At 40.0% G+C, this 20,481-nt stretch overlaps 1 protein-coding gene and 1 long non-coding RNA gene across 2 annotated transcripts in view; both read left to right on the top strand.

The window, feature by feature from the left end:
* The first annotated feature begins 6,056 nt into the window (after positions 1-6,056).
* On the top strand, positions 6,057-10,367 carry LOC135362105 (uncharacterized). Its single transcript, XR_010406510.1, has 2 exons — positions 6,057-6,187; positions 10,141-10,367. It is a non-coding gene; the product is annotated as an uncharacterized LOC135362105 (long non-coding RNA).
* Positions 10,368-19,103: 8,736 nt separating this feature from the next.
* TSPAN13 (tetraspanin 13) overlaps positions 19,104-20,481 on the top strand; it is a 32,879-nt gene continuing 31,501 nt past the window's right edge. Inside the window, exon 1 of the mRNA XM_045864606.3 lies at positions 19,104-19,349. Coding sequence (XP_045720562.1) covers positions 19,287-19,349 — 63 coding nt within the window. The 5' untranslated portion in view covers positions 19,104-19,286. The remainder of the gene's footprint in view (positions 19,350-20,481) is intronic.

Genomic DNA, 20,481 nt, shown 5'->3' with positions numbered 1-20,481 from the left:
CAGATTCAATGTGGCCTAGAAATAGAAAAAGGAAAAAGGTCAGTGAAGACACAGAAGCAGGGGGAGTTAGGGGAGAAGGTTGAGAAATGAGCCTGTAAAAGTGGACTGGGCCAAATTAAACAATTTGGGTTTTATTCTTAGAGCAAAAGAGGTATCTTTTTTTTCCAGCTTCATTGAGATATAATTGACACAGAACATTGTGTAGGTTTAAAGTGTGTAACATATTGACATGATACATTTATATATTGCAAAACGATTACCACCAGAGCATTAGTGAACACCTCCATCCTATCACATAATTACTATTCTGTTTTCATGGTGGGAACATTTCAGGTCTGCTCTCGTAGCAACCTTTAAGTATATAATACAGTATTATTGGCCCAAACCACTATGTTGCACAAGGATCCTCAGAAGTTAATGTTATAACTGCAAGTTTGTACCCTTTGACCAATACTTCCCCATTTCCTCCATTCTGACCCTGGTAACCATCAAGTCTAAGAGAGATCTCGAAAGCTCTTGAGCAAGAGTGAGTTCTAACCAAATTTATGTGGAGGATGAATTGTAGGAAAAGAAGAGCAGAAGAAAAGAAGCTGGTCCAAAGACCATCCTAGCAACCCAGGTGCATACAAGGGGTACTGAAGCACTGTGAAGACAAAAGGGACCTGGGGAAGGAGACAGATTTCCCAAAAGTAAAATCAGCAGGACTTGATGATGGAATGTGGGGGTAGTGTGAGGTACAGCAAGATGTCAGGAGGTTTTTCGCATGAGTCAGTGGCGATGATGTTTGCTTGCAGTGATGAAGGTACCTTGGAGGAGACAGCAGACCCAAGAAGAATGAAGTTGAATTTTGGGGAGGTATAAAAATCAAGATCTAAGTTTGAAGTAAAACAACACATGTAGTTAAGTGTGTAAGTCAGAAGAGAACTGTGGTCATTTAGACAGTGTTCAGTATGACAGGAGACTAGCTGATCACCTAGGGCAGAGGTACTCAATTCTGGATTTTCATTAAAATCACCTGGAGGGGTGTGTGTGTGTGTGTGTGTGTGTGCATTTAATATGGATGTCCAAGACCCAGTCTGAAGCAATTGGCTCAAAATAGATTGAAGTGAAACCAAGAAACCAGTATGTTCAAAAGCTTTGGGGTGCCTGGGTGGCTCAGTGGGTTAAGCGTCTGCCTTCGGCTCAGGTCATGATCTCTCAGGGTCCTGGGATCAAGCCCCGTGTCAGCGTGGGGCTCCCTGCTCAGCAGGGAGTCAGCTTTTCTGGCTGCCCCTTCCCCCACCCCCGCTTGTGCTCTCTCTCTCAAATAAATAAATAAAACCTTAAAAAAAATGTGAAAGCTTCCTCAGGTGATTCTAGTAAGCCACCAAAATTAAGAATTACTGGCTAAGATGAGCAGAAAGCTAAAATTAAGTTGTTTTTCACCTTATGTTCAAATTTTCTCATTATCTTGTGATAATGATATCTTCGTGCTAACATCCCTTAACTGATAACTTCATTTCCTCACAGACGGTTTCTTTTGTCTCCATTATCCCCGTACCTGGGTTCTCACTTTTCCCTAGCGCTTGGATTAAATCTGGGGTCTAACAAAAACAACCACATTTTACAATGGAAAAAATCAAAACCCAGGACATCATCAGTGGGACAATTTGAAGGTTTAAGGATCTTCGGAACAATGACTATTCAGAGGTCTCCTTAGAGAATGAATGCCTGTGGATGACATTACCAAACACAAGAATCACGGGGGAAAGAAAAATGCTCTTGCCATGCTGTGTCACATCTCTTTTCAAAGGCAAACATCTCAGATGCTGGGGTATCTTTACTCATTCTAAAGAAAAGGTGGACAGCCTCAGACTGTGCCAGGACTTACTTACCCCATCACCTCCGCTCTTCAGTCACTGCAACCGAAAGAGTAATTTTCTGCCTGGTGAGCTGCTGTGGCTTGAAAATTTAAGTATAAATAACAAGTGTCAGAAAGTCTTTAATCAGCAAATTAGCATTTCAAAAGATCAAAGATAATAGACCTTGAAGTCTCTCTCTGCTCTATAGAGCTGTCACCAGGCTAATAGTTTAGATACTCCTGTCTCCTTCCTTTCTGTCTCTTCATAGCTGTCCTGTGGCTCAGAGTGTGGCACCCCCCCTCCCCCCCTGCCAGTTTAAGGAATGTGCTGCTCGTTCCTTTTCCCTTTGTGGTTTTTCTATGAATGTCTTTTTCTATTTTCTGTTCTTGCCCAGTTGTCCTTCCTCCTGTACCTTTCATGACACAAATATTTATTAAGTGTCTACTTTGTTTTAGGCTCTGTGCTAAATTCTGGATATTTAACAAAAAATAAAACAGATATGAGCCTTGCCCACGTATGTATATATCATGTTTGCATTTTCCCTTTCCTTCAGTCTGTCTACTTTTTCTTCCTATTTTGTTAAAAAGAAAACCCCAGGCTCAAAATGGCATCCGGTTAAGGCCCCAAGTCAGTAAACCAAGACTTAATACCTAACTTCACTGCAGTTCCAACCCCCCAGAAATGTAACCTTTAACTAGCCAACATGGGAAGTTCCTGGTCAGCACGAGGAAATGTACTGATAGTTCCCTTCTGTTTCCCTTAGGAGGGCCACCTTGCCTACAACAATGGAATCTTTGCTAATAATTTCCTTTTTTTTAACTCCCTCTCTACCTTCAGAAACCTTTCCTTTTCTGTAGTCCTGGAAGCTGCCCTCTACTTTCTAAAAAGGATGCTGCCTGATTCATGAATCAATTAATTAAGCCAATTAGATCTTTAAAATTTACTCAGTTGAACTTTTGTTATTTAACTTCTTACATCTACATTAACTGGCTATAATGTGGCATTAAATTCTTTAGAAATGCAATTTATGTGTATTGAATCTAATCTCCTCCCTTTCACTGTGCCATGTTTTAATGCTTTTTTTCCTTCAAAAATTAAAATAGTCACTGAAGCTAACTGAGCAGAGTCTGGGATCTTGTCTGGTATTCAAGCACATTAATAATTCTCAGTAAAATGTGTTAAAATTATTCACAGCAAGTGGAATAAATAAAAGACTACACTTAGTCTCATGTCATTTTAGGTTGTTTTGCTACAGAAAGAATCTCTGCACCAGACTTATAACAACTTTACAATTTTCAGAGCTTTTTAAATTTTTAGAATAAGAATAAAGGACTTTGGATTTGCCCAGCACATGCCTGCCCGTAGTAGACATTCCTAGAAATATGTGTGGAATGAAATTTCAACTACTTTATTTTCTTGGACACTAAAATAAAATATGTACATCACGTAAAGATAAATATAGTTAAAAATAAGAGGCTTGATTCTCTCTGTTGAAAATAAGAGATTTTCCTCCCTTTCTTTTTCCAGAAAAGTTGTAATTGGAAGTACTTCTCCTCTCTTTGAAATGCATAGAAATTCTTTTGAAGACTAGATTGGCACTTAGTCAGTGGTATGACAGAGAATGTGTTTTTCAAGGACCTGGGAGTCATCTCTTTGAAATGTGAACATCAAGGGAGATAGGGCCCCTCTCAGGTTCCATGGGATGATGGTAGCCTAACTTAGGTGGGCACCTTGCTCCAAGTTGCAAAACTACTTTCTGTCATAAAGATATATGTTTTTCTTCTTGATAAAGCCTATTAGCTAACATAGATGGTCCTCCCATTACCAGGTAAAGTTAGGATGAACTATGTGTGACAGATGGTGCGGTCACATCTTCTTAGTTGAGGACTAGGTATTATTTTTCTTGCAAATATGCATATGATGGGTTGTGTCTGCTTAGCTCCATAAAGGCATCTGAGTCCTTTCTGTTCTTGCGGTCACTTAGAGGGTTGCCTATGACGTGTTTCACATCCTGGTTTAATGTTTATTCAGTGACAACAACAAAAAAGATGTTTCTCTACTACCTTTGTGGAGAGGATTTCTGGGTTGAAAGAGGATTTTGTTTTTAATTCTATTTCCCCAACAATTTATACCATGATATAGTAGCCACATTTTAAAGATAATGTTCAGGGGCACCTGGGTGGCTCAGTTGGTTAAGCTTCTGACTCTTGATACCAACTCTGGTCTTAATCTCAGGGTTTGAGTTCAAGCCCTGTATTGGGCTACAGTGCTGGATGTGGAGCGTACTTAAAAAATAAAGAGAATGTTCAGCCAATTTTAACTCCTTCCTAACAAACTGTTTGTTTGTTAATGATAAATTTCAATTAATGGTAAAGTAACTCCTTGCATGAAATAAGGGCAGTTGATAGGTGCCACTTGTAAAAGTCATATGTGTACCTCTTAAATATTGCTGCATAAGTCAGAGACTGCTGGGATGGAGTGGGTAAGGAATGATATTTGAGTAAAATGAAAGAAAAGATAAGGAAATTTTCTGAAGTCAGGAACAAAAGGTAAAGAGAGAAAAGGAAAGGATCAGGGCTGAGCTTGTCTGAGAGGTTATTTAATGAGTGTGATGGTTAATTTTATGTGTCAACTTGACTGGACTATGGGAGGCCCAGAGGGCTGGCAAAACCCTATTTCCTGGTGTGTCCCCAAGTGTGTTTTCAGAGATTAGCATTTGAATTGGTAGACAGAGTAAAGATCTACCTCACGAAGGCGGGTGGGGGTCATCCAATTGTTTGAATGCCTAAATAGATCCAAAAGGCAGAGGAAGGTCAAATTCACTCCTTTTGCTGGAGGTCGGACATCCATCTTCTCTGGAACCTTGCACATCAGCACTTTTAGTTCTCCAGTTTTCAGACTCGGACCTAGATTTAAACCATTGGCCCCTCTCTGATTTTGGGGTCTTTGGACTCAGACATACCATTGGCTCCCTTGGTTCTCAGGCCTTGAGACTCAAACTGAATTATACAAGGGCTCTTACTGCTTTTCCAGCATCAGACAGCAAATAATGGGACTTTTTGGTCTCCATAATTGTATAAGCCAATTCCTATAAGTAAATCTCCTTCTCTCTCCCTCTCTATGCTATTGGTTCTTTTTTTTTTTTCTGGACAACTCTGACAAATACAACAAGCCTCATTACAATGTTCCTGTAGAGTTATCAATTTTAATTCAGTTAAGATCACAAACACATGTGTTCTCATGTAAACTTCGTTTTATCCAGGCCTTTGAATGAAGTTTAATTGGTCACCTCACTGCATATATTTGAACTTGCTGTAACTATTGTAGACCTGCAGGTATTTTCTGAATTTAAAATTCAGAAATATCTTTGGTTGCGCAGAGAATACTTGACTCAATGGCCTTATGAAGACTTATGCAAGCTCCTGTGTCTGCAAGTTCAGAGGAAGTACAGGGCTTCAGGATTGACTAAATCCAGTGACTCAGGCTATATTTCTTTGTTATTCTATTGGTTGTGATTTCTTTGTGTTACCATCATCCTCAGGTTTATCACGGCATGTTTGCTTTACATCTGCCTACTATGAAAGGAAACTTTTGCCCAACTACTTCAAGCAAGACTACTGAGATTCTCCTTAATCAGACCATTTTTTTTCACATGTCTACATCTGAATCAGAGCTGCTGGCCAAGGGAAGGCTATTAAACCACCAAAAACTCATCCTTGTAGATAGAGTGAGATTACCTTCCTCTGTGTTACATGTGCTGCTTGGGAAATTAGTGTATACTTTTATCAAGGGAGAAGGTAGTTGGAGTAAATGGATACTGGGGAGGTACGCAACCCATAATGCATAGTATAGGCCAACACATGTCTGTTACATAAAATTGTACAATGTGCAATCTACCAAGGAACCCAGGAGTTTGCCATACTAGATTCTATAAGGTTGTTTTAAAAGAGATTTTATTTATTTTTGAGAGAGAGGGAGAGCATGAGTGGGGGTGGGGAGGGGGAGAGGGAGACACAGACTCCCTGCTCAGCAGGGAACCTGATGTGGGACTTGATCCCAGGATCCTGGGATCATGACCTGGGCTGAAGGCAGATGTTCAACTGACCCAGAGCCACCCAGGCGCCCATGTTGTCCTAGATTCTAGAGAAGACTCAGGGTATGCCTGCTTTGTGTATCTTCTCATAGCAGTATTATCATACTTGCAATGAGTCATTACCATGTGACATGCCTGTGGGTGACAGGCACAGTGCTGACTACATTTGGTTTTCTGGGCAACTTCATGGTCCCTTGCAGTAGTTACTTTAGAAGATGATCTATAAGAAGTGGCTGGGGCATTTAAGACGGGGGTAAGTTTGCCATGCTCCCTCTTCCTGTGCTATGAGAACCTTAGAAGCCTCCATATTGGGATACTCACATCACTAGAGGATAGAGCCTCCATGAACCCCAATCAGGTTACAGTACAGAGCAGAAGGCTCTTCTGTCTCTAATGGGACAGCCTGAGCAAGAAATAAACTTTGGTTTCATTAATCCATGAGATATCCAGGTTAATGTTATCACATTATAACCTAGCCTATCCTGATTAGATATTATGTCATTATTACATCATACGTGGGATTATCTGAGTACTATTATAACTTTCAAGTGTTTTTATCTCCTATTTATCATGCAATATTTATATTGGTGGATGTCAACTGCTGGTTTATTGAAACATTTTCTCTTTATGGTCCAATCTTTGTCGCTTTTAGAGCTATAAATTAATATATAAAACATCCTTTCCTTACCCAGCCTTGCCACTGGGTCTATAGTTTAACAACAGAAGTATGTTATTTTTATGACTAAAATTAAGTTTTTAAGTCTGAGTTTCATGGTTAAGGATTCAGTAACTACTATAAGAGTCCACTTAAGAGCACAAATGAGTTACACTGAAAATACTGCTTTGTTGCTCCTAAGTTGAGAATATATAACAAGGTTTTATATTCACATACTGCTTTCACGTTTTTAGATTTTTTTCTTTGTTTTATCTCGTTTTCTCTTCACTGTGATTTAATGAGGTATTACAAGAAGAGTATAATTGCAGGTTATAGATGAGTAAACTGAGGGTCAGGCTTAACCAAGGTCTAATCCGTGGCTAAAACAAGATTTATAGACTCCCAAATCAGTGGTATTTATATCATGCCACATGTCAAAACCACTTCTCTAAATATAATAGTCGTATTTCTTATGATTTTCTAAAAAAATGAGGCAATAATTAGACTTACTTTTAGCAGCATAAACTTATTTACTGCATTTTGCCTTAAGATAATTGGTTAGAACTGGAAGTTTACTTTATGCTTGCTAAGAAACACAAGAATGATTGAAAACTCTCTTATTTGTGCTGTTTTGTAAGTAAACTCCAAATCTAAAACTATGTATGTCTAGAAATTAGCATTGGAATGTTTTATTATACAAATGTTAATTATGAAAAGCATTTATTTTCCGACTGAAAACATAAGTTTACAATAAACATACTTTAGGACCTGGCAGCGTAGTTAGCATTATGTATTAGATATTGTGGGTGGGGGGGACAAACCCACCCTCAGGCCCCATGAGTCACTAGACAGATTCAGAAAGGCTGTTATATGCATGGTTGTGGTTTCTTACAGTGACAAGATACAGACTGAAATCAGCAAAGGAAAAAGGTACATGGGGAGAGGGCCAGGACTAATCAGGTACAAGTTTTCAAGAGTTCCCTCCCAGGGTTGTCTCACAGGGACACACTTAATTCTCCCAACAATGATGTGTGACAACACATGCCAAGTGTTGCCAACCCGGAAGCTCACCTAAGCCTCCATGTCCAGGGTTTTTATTGGGGTTCAGTCACATAGATGAGCAGTCCAGTGTGACTGACCACAACTCAGACTCCAGTCCCTCCCCTGTCCCCATCTCCTGCCAGAACAAAACAGGCATTTACTATAAAAACAACATAGCCCATGGCCTCAGACATACAAACACACTTAGGTAAGCTATTCTAAAGGCTCAGACCATCTCTGAGAAACTGGTCCAGGGCAGTCCTCAAGACTGGCTTTTCTTTGGAATGCAGGGTTTGAGTGACTCAGGCCTGCACAAAATAATGAATCCTTTTGTCCCTAGATATAGATTGGGACCTGGAATTAGAACAAAGCAACTCTACTGTGTGCCCAATAACGAATCCCTTACAATCCCTAAAACCTCAACTTTGTGATCCTTAAAATGGAGTAAATAACATAAAATATTATAATGATCTCATTGGAGTATCATAAAAAACAAGTGAAGGAATAGGTAAAAATAAGTTTTATAACTTATACTTTATTCGGGTGATTATGGAAAGTAGGGGCTAGAAATCTTGTAATAAACACGTGATAGTGTCAATGTTTTGTGCATTTGTTTATTCATTCCATATGCATGAACCGAATGCCTAGAATTTGCTGAGACTAGGAGAGAACAAAATGTTAAGCTTTACTAATATGCTTCTTTCTCTCACAAAATTTATGATATATTAATAAAGCATAGGGAGATAGGTGAAAAGACCTGGGAACATTGTGATAAAGACGGCAATGGGGCTGGTAGATGGGGGTTGCTTCGATGAATAATGTGACCAGGTTAGTGGTGTCCAGCAATTATTCCAATTATTCGATTCATCTAGTCAAGGGACAGTGAGCAGAAGGTGCATGGATCCCTTCTGACTGGAGACTTTAACGGCAGGTGTATGTTCTCCAGGCTCTTGGGTCACTGCATGGAAGACAGCTGTTCTGACTTCGAATTTTGCATGTGTGAGCAGGCTAAAGTCTGAAGCGAGGAGGCTAGTTTTAGACGCTAGCATGGCAAACCTTAGGAAAGCTATCCTGAATGGATAGAGAGGCCGGGGATGAAGGGTGGGGGTGGGGTGGAGAAGAATATAAATAAACCTTTTCGCAGGCTTTGGGAGGGATTCTAGCAATGTGTTCAAATAGTTCAATGTTTTTGTGAAATTTGCGAACATACGATATTTTAACCCTAATCAGCTGACTCTCTCTACGCCAACTTCCCTCTCTGTTAATCTGCTCCTTCTTGTTGAATGGTTTTGTAGAAGCTGTCAGCATATTTGGATTGAGTTAGGGGAAGTGGAGTTGGGGATATATTTAGTTTGGGTTTAGTGTGAATAGTTTTGTAGCCTGCAGCCACTTCCATATGTAGTTAGTTATTCCATATATATTTCATATATAGTTTAGCCAGTCCTGTGTAGGAATGGCTTCCAGGAAAATTCATATTGAGACGGTGTCACCTCACCCCATGAAACATGAAGGTGCAGTGCCAGAAGTCATAGTGTCTTACGGATTTATCCTATAGAACCCAGCACAAAAAGAATATGAAAAACAAAGCTTGTGATGTATGGGGCCAGAAGTCTGTAGAAAATTTTTTCAATCATCAGATATGTAAAATTGTAAATGGAAGATTTTGTCTCAGCCACACCTCATCAAAATGGAAGTTTTCTCCTATCAGAGAGAATTACATAAAACTCCTGATATTTCACTACACATGGATATCAATGCAAACTTATTGAGTGTTGTCAATTCAAGAGTATTTAAGATCATGGAATGCCTTGAAATGAAAGAAAGTTGTTAGGGGGTAGCAGCTAGCATCAAAGATAGTCCCCAGTGCCTGGTGGGGGCTGTGACCTTGTATAAGGGCTAAGTCTCCTCCCCTGAAATCGGGGTTGGCCATAGCAGGGTTTTGACCAATAAAGTATGGTAGATCTGATGGAGGTGACTTCTGAAGCTACGTTCTAAGAAGTCTTGCAGCTTCTGCCTGGATCTCTTGGAAAGCGTACTCCAGGAGCAGCAATACGTTGTGTAAGAAGTCCAATTACCCTGAGATTGCCATGTGAGGAAGCTCATGCTAGTCAGGTGAAGAGCCTGCATGCCCCACCTGCTTCCGCCATCCCAGCTGAGGCTCCAGACATGTGGTGAGGAAGTCATCTTGTATGTTTGGCCGGTCTGAGCCTTCAGATCACTCTTAACATTTGCCTCCAACTGGTAGCAGCAGGATGAGAAATCTCAAGTGAGAAATGCCAAGCTGAGTACACTGTGGTATAATTAAAGACAGCCACAAAATCTTTGCCACACTCCTATCAAGAGTTTGGGTCTATTTCCCTCTTCCCTTGAATTTGGCCTGGCCTATGACAGCTCTGCCCAGTAAGTCCAGTGGAGGTGATACTGTGCCAGTTCTGAGTCCCATCTTTAAGAGGATTGTTAGTGTTCATCTTGCTCTTAGAGCACTGAGCCACTATATGGTAAATTCACAGAGACCGCATGGAGAGGCCCTGAAATGACATGGAGAAAGGATGTCCCAGGTGAACTCCAGCCTGTAAGGATGGACCCTCCAGACCAGCCTGGCTGCTACCTGAATATCGCCAAATGGCCCTGTCAATACCATATGGAGCAGAAGAATTGGCCAGCCAAGCCCTGCTCAAATACTTGACCTATAAAATTGTGAGATATAATAAAATGGTTATTGTTTTAAGCTATTAAATTTGGGGGTAATGCGTTCTGTAGAAGTAGATAATGATGAGAGGTTTTCCACAAATTTATATAGCATTACCAATAATGAATTGTGACTGTAAGTTGTAAAGCAGAAAATGCTTATCTAAATTATTCATAATAAAAATAAACTTCAATCAACCATGCTGGAGGAAGATTGAATTACGCTTCTATCCTTTTTGTTGAAAATGCTACAAAACGGTTGTCATATAAAGAAGAGAGTAAGTAGACAAAATATAGGGAAAATGTATTATAGAGTTGTATAAGGTGGTTAATAAAACAATATTTTTTTGGCATTTTGTGAGGTTTGTAGTACTTATCATTTATTTTAAAAATTTAGAATTTGTTTTCTTTTTCCATTTTAGACAATTATTTTTTTTATACCTAAGTTCATTTTTTTTTTTTTTTGGTACTTTGGTATTCTTTTTCTTAATGAGTTCCTCCAAGTTTTCAGAAAACTGAGGTCAAAGGGAAGATTTTACAAGCTTCCAAAGAGAAAAAAAAATACAAATTATCATAAGCAAATTATCAGGAGGGGCGTCTGGGTGGCTCAGCCGACTGAGTGTCTGGCTCTTGATTGATTTCAGCTCAGGTCATGATCTCAGCGTTGTGGGATCAAGCCCCGTTCAGGCTCCATGTTCAGAGTGAAGTCTGCTTGAGATTCTCTCCTTTTGCTCCTCCCCATGCTTGCACTCTCTTTCTCTCTTTCTCTCTCTCTCAAATAAGTCAATAAAAAAAAATCTTCAAAGTATCAGGAATCAGAAAGACTGTGGACTTTTCAAAAGCACTGCAAGGTAAATTTATTAGAGAAAGACCTTCAAACTTACAAGGAGAAACAATTTCCAACCTGGAAGTCAGTATACTAGGAGCTATTAATAAAATGACAAAGAAGAATGAAAATATTTTCTGACCAGTGTATAGTCTCAGAAAATTTACCATGCTCCCTATTTCAGGAAAGTTTTAAACAACGTGTGCCAGTATATTTAAACTTGTGTAAACAGGATATGACCTAACTCTGGCACACTTTTAATTCCCAAAACTAGGTCTCTTTGCCCTAAATTGTACCTGGTAGACTTTGCCAAAAATATCATGAAGACACAGTTGGCACTTTATGGCAATAACTGCTAATATACAAAACCCTCTGATGTGAAAAGACAAGGGTCAATTTATCAGCTCCATTCCCTAAAAAACAGTTACCGTGCAAGTGAAAAATTTGTGCTAGAAACCAATTTTGAAAAATACACATGGTTTTACTATTTTTTTTCTGGAATAACAAGAACATTGTTTATATAATAAAAAATCTGAGATTACTTCAGGTTGTAAATTTTTCTCCCCTCCTCCACTATTTCACAGTGTAATCACAAAGGGATCCTCTAGGACCATTACTCACACCCCAGGAGTGCCCCTTTACCATTTTCCAATCACTCTTTCCACACATACCTCCTCAAATTCTTGATTCTCCTGACATTTATGGTTCTCAATCCCTTGCTTTTATTTCTAGTTTGACTCTTTGGCACTCATCTCTAAATATTGCATTAGAATTGGTGTTTTTGAGCTTTATATAAAAGGAATCATACAATATACAGTCTTGTATTTCTACTTTCTTTTAACCCCGTGTTTGTAAGACGTATGCTGTATTTTGTTCACTTTCAGTTTGAAGATAGATTTCCATTATGTGATTGTAGCATGATTTCATTATCCATTTCCAGTATTGATGGATATCTGAGTGTTTCCAGCTTGAACGATTTCCACTGTACCAGGAGCTGCATTATACTATATCAGTCTTACTTTTAGAACTCATAAGCTGTTTATAGATAAGAGGCAAAAAGATACTTTTTAAAAAAATTTAACATTTGTTCACCCTTATAAATGTCCGGTTTCCTTCTATTTTCCTCAAACATAATGACAGCTTATTGAAATAAATTCAGTTGACCCCTTTAATTGCATCTTTTCCTATTCATTTTTACCTATTGTTCTCTGATATATGTGTATTAACTAAGACAGTATTATTAGCTTTCAGATATAAAAATTATGCATTTACTGAAGTAGCCTTTGGACTAAATAAATACAATACATGCGGATTTACAATACTCAAAATGGAAACAGATTCAGGCCTTAGAATCAATACAGTAGATTTCCAGAAAGTTCTTTCAGGTGTGATGGAACCTTAAAAATATCAGTTCATTTCAAATTGTACTCTCATTGGTACATCACTAACATAGCCCATGAAAAAAAAATTTGGAAGGGAGGATGTGGAGAAAACAGAGGCAAAGAGTAAGCGGATTATCCCCTCCTGAAAGCTGATTGTACCCCCTCATTAGAGGCAGCTGATCAATGGCCTGGTTGGATTTGTCTGGCCGTCAAGCTGGATTTGCCAATTAGGCCCTGGAATTGTATGTAATGCTACCATAGCTGAATATGCCACTAAAAATAGTCGCAGAAATTCAGAATTGAGATTTTAATGCCATAGCATATGACAAGATGGTCCTATATATGCATACTTTTAGTCCCGTTGACATCAAATGGAAGGAAGAAAAGAAGTTGGTAAAAGCCAAAAAAAAAAAAAAACCTTCAAGTTTAATTTGTGGTCAGAAGAAAAAATTTTCTGTAAATGAATTGTTATTTGAAATCCTTTGACATTAATAGTGAAACATCCTGCATAGCAAAAGGGAATCAATATTATTGTAGGATGGAAGAATATGTTGTATTCAATTGCTAAGGTCTGGCATAACATCAAAAAGGGTAACACAGGGAAAATAGCAGAAGAGATAGACTTGGAACAAGAGGAGCAGCTATTGATCAGCTTCTTTGTCTTATTCTTGGCCAAGTAACTCCCTTGTTATGCTTCACTGAATCCAAAAGATTACAAATCATTTCAAAGGAAAGATTCTGCAGTTCTTTCCTTTATTTGTCCTGCAGACAGAAGAATATCAGAGGAATAATGGATGAAAAAAAATGTGTAATAAAATATCTATTGGTCATTAAAAATCATTTACCTGGATCAATTTTAGTTAAAACCATTGACAGACATTTTAAAAATTGGCATTTGATATATTTAATAATATTTCAGGAAACATACAGGGGTTTAGCATAGCAAGGTGTACTGTAGTTGAAGTGATTTTAATTTGCTATATCACAGATATTTTATGTGACTATAAAATGTGCATGAACAATTTCATGTTTATCTAATTTCACGTTTGTATATCTGAGAAGCCCAGGAAGTCTTTTGGTAGAGCAGTTAACAATGCTGTACAAAAGCTTAGGAGTCATTTTGCTTAAGATTTATTGAACACAGGGCGCCGGGGTGGCTCAGTCGGTTAAGCAGCTGCCTTCGGTTCAGGTCATGATCTCAGGGTCCTGGAATTGAGCCCCGCATCGGGCTCCCTGCTCCGCAGGGAGCCTGCTTCACCCTCTCCCTCTGCCTGCAGTTCCCCTTGCTTGTGCTCACTTCCCCTCTCTTTTTGTCAAATAAATAAATAAATAAATCTTAAAAAAAATTTATTGAACACAATGAAGTCCTTGTATTGAATTATTAAAAAAAATGTTGACCTTAAACTTGAATGGCAAAAAAATAATAAAAAATTAAGACAATGTCAAGCTCAATCTAAACCATGAAGAGTTTTTATTAAAATTTTTTAACAGCCTTTTTTTTTTTTTTTTTTGGTAAACTCTACACCCAGCATGGGGCTCGAACTCATGACCCCAAGATCAAGAGTCACATGCTCTACTGACAGAGCCAGCCAGGCACCCTCATGAAGAGTTTTTAAATGTTTGTTAAAACCTGAAATGGATTACCCAGAGGAAGTTAGAGAATTTCCTTCCCTGATAAATGATGAGGACTGAAAAATTGAAAGATGGTTTGAAATGTGACTACAGAAATATTTTTAGGGCATAAGGGGAAAATGTATTTAGAATTATTTTTCAAGAAAATGCACATCTCAGATCTATTGTGGACAGCATAATTGAAGCTAGTCTCAATGTTATACTTTGATATCCATCATTGCATTTATGCTGATGTTTCCAGCCAATGACTGAGTATGGTAGGGATACTGAGGCAGCTACATTCCAGGGGAATGTGCTAGATTTTTTGGACATCTGACCTTGGCTCAATGACACTCTTCTGGCCTTGCCAAATCTTAAAACTTCCTTGAAGTCTAACATCTTTCTCTCTCCCTCCTCCTTCGTCTTTCTTCTTCCCTTCTGCCTCCCTCTCTCCTTCCTCTCTCTTCTTTTCTTCCTTCTCTACTTCACAGAGGTCAGAACTCCATTATGTTCTCACAACTTCCTGTAACTCCTAGGAAAGCTCACAGATGTGTCTTCCAATAAATTTCTTGCACATCTCTTCCAGTCCTGGTGTCTGCTTCTCAGAGGAATTGGACTAATGCATAAGAATGCTGTTTCCCTGGCTCAAAAAAAAAAAAAAAATTAATTAAACAAAGGACTAGGAGGAGAAAGGAGTGTACCAATCTTCTGAATTGTTAAAAAATCATTTCATATTAAAGATTTATTTAAGGACCAAGACATTACATGTAAGACTGATTAAATTTAGTTTATCTTTGTTACTCCCATTTAAAAATTCTTAAAAACAGTTTGCTTAGGAGACCCAATTTTTAAAGAAAATAAATTTCAGTTATCCATTCTATTGATTTTATGGCCAAAGATAAATTTATCATATAAACATAAAACTTCCTCTTCCACTTAATAAAATATAGTCTCTTATCTTAGTCTCCATTGAAACTCTGAGAATTACAGTCCAATGTCCTGTTCTTTTTCTCACATAAACAAAGGTAATTTGTAGGGTGGCTCAGTCCGTTAAGCATCTGACTCTTGGTTTTGGCTCAGGTCATGATCTCATGGTCTTGAAATTGACCCCATGTTGGGCCCTATGCTGAACATGGAGCCTGCTTGATTCTCTCTCTGCCCTCCCCCCAACACTTGCACTTGCTCTCCCTCTCAAAAAAAAGGAGGGGGGACAATTTGTCAATAAAGTGGCAGTTTGGAGGCATAATATGGAAAAAGGACATTACTTGTGGCAGATTTTATTTTTCAAAGATACACTGCAGTGTTTCCCATATATGAGCTCCTCTGTAATGTGACCTTGCAACCCTCCCATCATAGGTGGAGTCTGTGTTCCCCTCACGTTGAATCTGGGCAGGCTCATGTTCCTTGGATCAGTAGGGAATGGTGGAAATGACCATTCTTAGATCTGTGGGTTGATATCTGTTACTAAGTTTAGAAGATTCCTAACCATTATTCTCTTTATATATGTCTTCTGTCACATTTTCTTTGTCTTCTCCTTCTGCACACACACTACTCGATTTTGTCCCACAGATAACAGAGGCCCGGGTGCTTTTTTTTTTTAACTTTTTATCTTTGTGTTTTAGTTTGAGTAATTTCTTTTGACCTGCTTTCAACTGATTTTTTTCTTCCATTTTATCCAGTTTGCTTAAATCACATTTAAAAAATTTTCTGAGTGTATTTCTCATTTCATTTAAATTTTTTCCAACAATCTTGATTTCTGCTGAACTTCCCCATATGTTCCTGCATGTTTTTCACTGAATCCTTTAACAAATTTGTCACACTGAGTTTTCAGGACCTGTCTGGTAATTCTAACATCAGGATCATCTCTGGGTCTGATTCTATTGACCATTTCTTCTTTTGACCATAAGCCCCAATTTTTTGATTATCCACATCTTTCATAATTTTTGATTATGTGTCAGATGGTATATATAAAAGAACTATTGAGAATGAATTAAGGAATATTTACTCCCAGAAAATGGTACATGCCTTATTCTATCAGGTTGCTACTCTGGGTGCCTAACTCAGTCTAAACTATAGTTGAGCTGGGTCAGAATTTGTTACAATTTTAATTAAATTCAATCAGCCTTGGCTTCAAATATTTTTGAAGGCATGATCAAGACTTTTCTTCTACAGGAAGGAGGTCTGTGTAGAGAGCTCTTGTACCTTATGCCCAGTCACCAGCTTTCTGAGCCTTGGAAGGTCTCTGTGCTTTACAACATAGTTGTTAACATTTTGTTTGCTGGGGAGTGGTCTTGGTTCTCCAGTCATGTTCATTCATGTCCTTGTGAGATTTCTCCTTATCCTGCTGTTCTGTCTCAGATTTGGAGGGCTGTTACAGTATACCATAGAGGGATTTTTCTTAGTCTTCAGCAGTCAATGCCTTGGATTAAAGACCTGGATTGCTCTGTAGGGGTCTTTCTCATCTTTCCTGTCCTGACCCCAGCTGTTAACCACTATTTTTCTTTTTTGGTATTTGGGAAAGATCTGTGAATCTTGAGATAGTTGAGGAAAGAGCACTCTTCTCTGACCACAGACTTTGTTTTTGTTTTTGTTTGTTTGGTTTTAAGATTTTATTTATTTATTTGATAGAGAGCAAGCACAAGCAGGGGGAGCAGCAGGGAGAGGGAGAAGCAGGCTTCCTGCTGAGCAGGGAGCCCGACATGGGGCTTGATCCCAGGACCCAGGGACCATGACCTGAGCTGAAGGCAGCTGCTTAACCGACTGAGCTACCCAGGCGTCCCTGACCATAGACTTTGAAACATGTAACCCTTGTACTAAGTGAAGGTTCATGGGTTAAAGCTGGCAAGTAGTTGTTGACTCATTCTGTGGCTGGGGCCTCCTGGAACTGTCATACTAGTTCCCATATGGGCATTAAAAGATGGTTAAATGATCAACTAGTTTCTCTTTGTCTCTCATTCCATGCATTCTGCTTTCTGCAACCAATGCACACAAGATAAAAGCAACTGTGAACTCTTCTTCCTAAGAATGTCTTATTTCTCCCTGGATTTTAGTTCTTTTAGGTGTCTTTGGGTCTTCAGTTCTCTGATAGTTTTTTTTTTTTAACTGAATTTGTAGTGTTTCTGGCTCATTCTTGTTAGGATGGGACTAAATGGTCTTTTATAAATCCTAAAGAGAAATTCATTATGTTCATTTTTTTTCTAATTTGTAGTAGTTCCTTGGTTTTCTCTATTAAAGCCCATAACTCTTCTCAGACAATGCTTCTACAGCTACAGCTCTTGCTAGACTTTTGTAATTGTTCCCTAAATTGCTGTTCAGACTTAAGGGAAATCGCAACTACCTGTTCTTGCTAGATCTGAGCTGCTCCACTATCCTTTGTTGGCTTCCTTTAAACTGGTCCACACTTTTAAAAATAATCTCTTTACTAAACTCTTTTTAATTATGCTATTTCAATGAGCTATATCCTTCCTGCTGGACCCCTCACCAATATATTGGTGGCATTTCTCTGAGATAAAGAAAGAGATTCAACCCACACGGAGATAGGTGAGGGTATTGTGAAGAAGTCAAAGAAGAGTTGCCATGGTTGGGGGAGCAATGAAGTGGTAGCAATGTTGGCAGCATCCAGGAATGAGAAGAGGAAAAATAGATCTCCCTGCTAGTACCTCTTTAATAAGTCTCTGGCTTTTTAAAATGGAAAGCTGAGCAGCAATGTATTGGTTGGGTTGGAAGGTCATTTTCCAGATTGATTTTTGGAATACTTCTGGGTATGTACAAAAGGTTAATGTGGAATACAAAAGCTAAAGAATCAATGGAGCCTTCTTGGTGTGGTGGGGTTTGGAGAGGTAAGGAGAGGTTAGAAGAGGGAGCAGAAAATTAAACGAACACTATTTTGATCAGCTGCAGTGTTCTGTTTAACACATATTTAGCATTTGCTATCACATAATTTACTCAACATGAACCTTTAGGCTTCACATAAGTATCTGAACATTTCTTCATATAAAAGGAACCTTTTTTTTGGTAGAAGGTACTAGGAAACAACCAAGCCTTTATTGGCTTAGTTTACTGCCTGGAACATAGCAGGTATTAAAAAACTGTTAGATTTACTAATACTAGCTGATATGTATTGAGCACTTACATTGTGCCAGGCACTGTGCAAAAAGTGCTTAACATAATAACTCAATTTATGGTTGGGGAATCTGAGGATACAAGATGTATTTCCACAGTAGACAATAGTGTTAATGGACTGACTGAGGTGAAGACTTATCATTTAAAAAATTTTCATAATCCCTACTGGTGAAAAAAGAGAAGCTTATTGAAATTCAAGATTGAAAGACAAAGATTATCTCTCTTGATTTTCTCTTGCATGCACATATTCATAGTTATTAGTATTTTGCAAATCCCCGTAGAATAAATTTGACCTGACAGGAGTCACATTTATAGGCCATGTACTTGACCTATTTTCTAAGAGTAGCAGAGATTTCATTCTCTCCTTTTATTCTTTCACTTATTTTCTTCCTTTCATTTTCCCCCACTTCATTGTCCCTTTTAAATCTTTCACATTCATTAATTTATTTCTCCGCTTATTCCTTCATTCAAACAAGGCCAGGTGCTTAATTTTAAAATCTCATTCAAAATGGTGCCACGTCATTCACCAGGGTCAAGAACCGAGAGGTGCTGTCATATTTCTCTCTGCCAGCGTGGATCTCCGTCGAGCCCCGCCCTCTTCTCCTCACCTGCTCCTCAGGAAACGACCGCGAGGCCACTGTCACACGCTCTGCCCTCGAGCTAGGTCCCCTACGGCCTCCGCCCCCTCCCCCTCGCCCCCGGGCCGCCCCGCCCCTCCCGGCTGCCTGCTGGCGGAGCGCATTTATTTGCATATTTCCTACCTTTGTTCCCTGCCGGCGGCCAATCAGCGCGCGGGGCGAGGCGGGGGGGCTGGGCGGGGCTCGGGCTCCGGCTCCGGCTCCAGCTGCGGCGGCCGCAGGTTCCAGAGCGGGTTCGAGCCGCGGCGGGCGCGCAGCGCACTGCAGCCCCAGCCCAGGGCCCCCCACCCCGGCCTCGGCCAGGCCCCACAGGCAAGGACAAAGAGGCTGTCCCGGAGGCTCCGCCCGAGCCACGGTTACCTGCGGTTGCGGGCACCACAGGCGCCAAGATGGTTTGCGGGGGCTTCGCGTGTTCCAAGAACTGCCTGTGTGCGCTGAACCTGCTCTACACAGTGAGTACCCTGAGCCCGTTCCTCCCCTCCCGGGGGCTTTCCACCTGCTCCGTTGCTCCTCGGTTTTCCTGCCTGACCAGCGACTCTGACTTCATTCCGCACCCCCTTCCCGTCTTCCCACGCTCTGCGCGCCCCTGGCCTCCCCATCAGTGCCCGCCCGAGACCAGGAGCCGGCGCTTGTCGCAGTCTCTTCCTCTACCTCATTGTGAAGCCGGCGTCTTTCTGGCTCACTGGCCGCGTCTCTGCCACATTGCTCTACCCCGCCCCCTCACCCACCGCCTTGTTTTTCAGTCATTTGACCAGACCTTCCCACTTTCCCATCGCTATCCCTTCTGATACTGCCTCCTGGCTTCCAAACCCATCTGGGGCGGGTTTGGAGGCGGGAGAGCCGCCTCAGGTTTGAGGACAGTTTTGCAAAAATAGCGTGGTCTGAAACTGACAAGGCAGCATATGGATAGTGTGCATCTGGTTAGCTCTACGTGCTCTTGTGATTTGAATTGAGGTCACCGAGTAGGTTCACAGGATATCCGCAGCTTCCGAAGTTTGTTTCATTGCTTACATAAAGGGTTCTCTTTTCTTTTCTTTTTTTTTCTTGTCAGTTTGCTCATACTGGATGCTTTTTCCATGTGGTCTCCCGTCTTATTAATATCCTAACTCCATTTTAAGCGAAATCTTCCAGTAAATAAGCAAGCCTCCACCCAAGTCATTTCTTTGCTAACAAGCGTGGGCCTTTTGGTTTTAAGGTGCAGTCTATCTCTATGATTTTTGAGGCGCAATTCTGGGCGAACAGGAGAATGGGGGAGCAGGCTGAGGTTTATCGATTGCCTACCACAACCCAGGATTTCGTTTCTCGTTCTGACAGCCATCCGAGGCAAGGGTCATTGTCTACATTTTATACGTAAGATAACAAACCAAAAAGGGTTTTTAATAAGTTCACATAGCTGGTAGTTGGTGAGTGAGGAATAGGACCTAGACTGTGGGATCCAGATCTTTCCCCAGGCTTCTCTCCCAGGTGGAAGAAACTTCTGTCATCATCCCTCCATCCTCCTCTTGCTCCCTTCTATAAATACACCTGGCGGTTTGCAGCACCCATCCTGAAAGCAAACCCCCCTCCCCTGCATTAGCAGAGAGC

The sequence above is a fragment of the Mirounga angustirostris genome, unplaced genomic scaffold (assembly GCF_029215605.1).
Source record: "Mirounga angustirostris isolate CCGP_5_RB_7025 unplaced genomic scaffold, mMirAng1.0.hap1 SCAF_12, whole genome shotgun sequence".
NCBI classification, from domain to species: domain Eukaryota; kingdom Metazoa; phylum Chordata; class Mammalia; order Carnivora; family Phocidae; genus Mirounga; species Mirounga angustirostris.
This window is presented reverse-complemented; position numbering and strand designations above follow the sequence as displayed.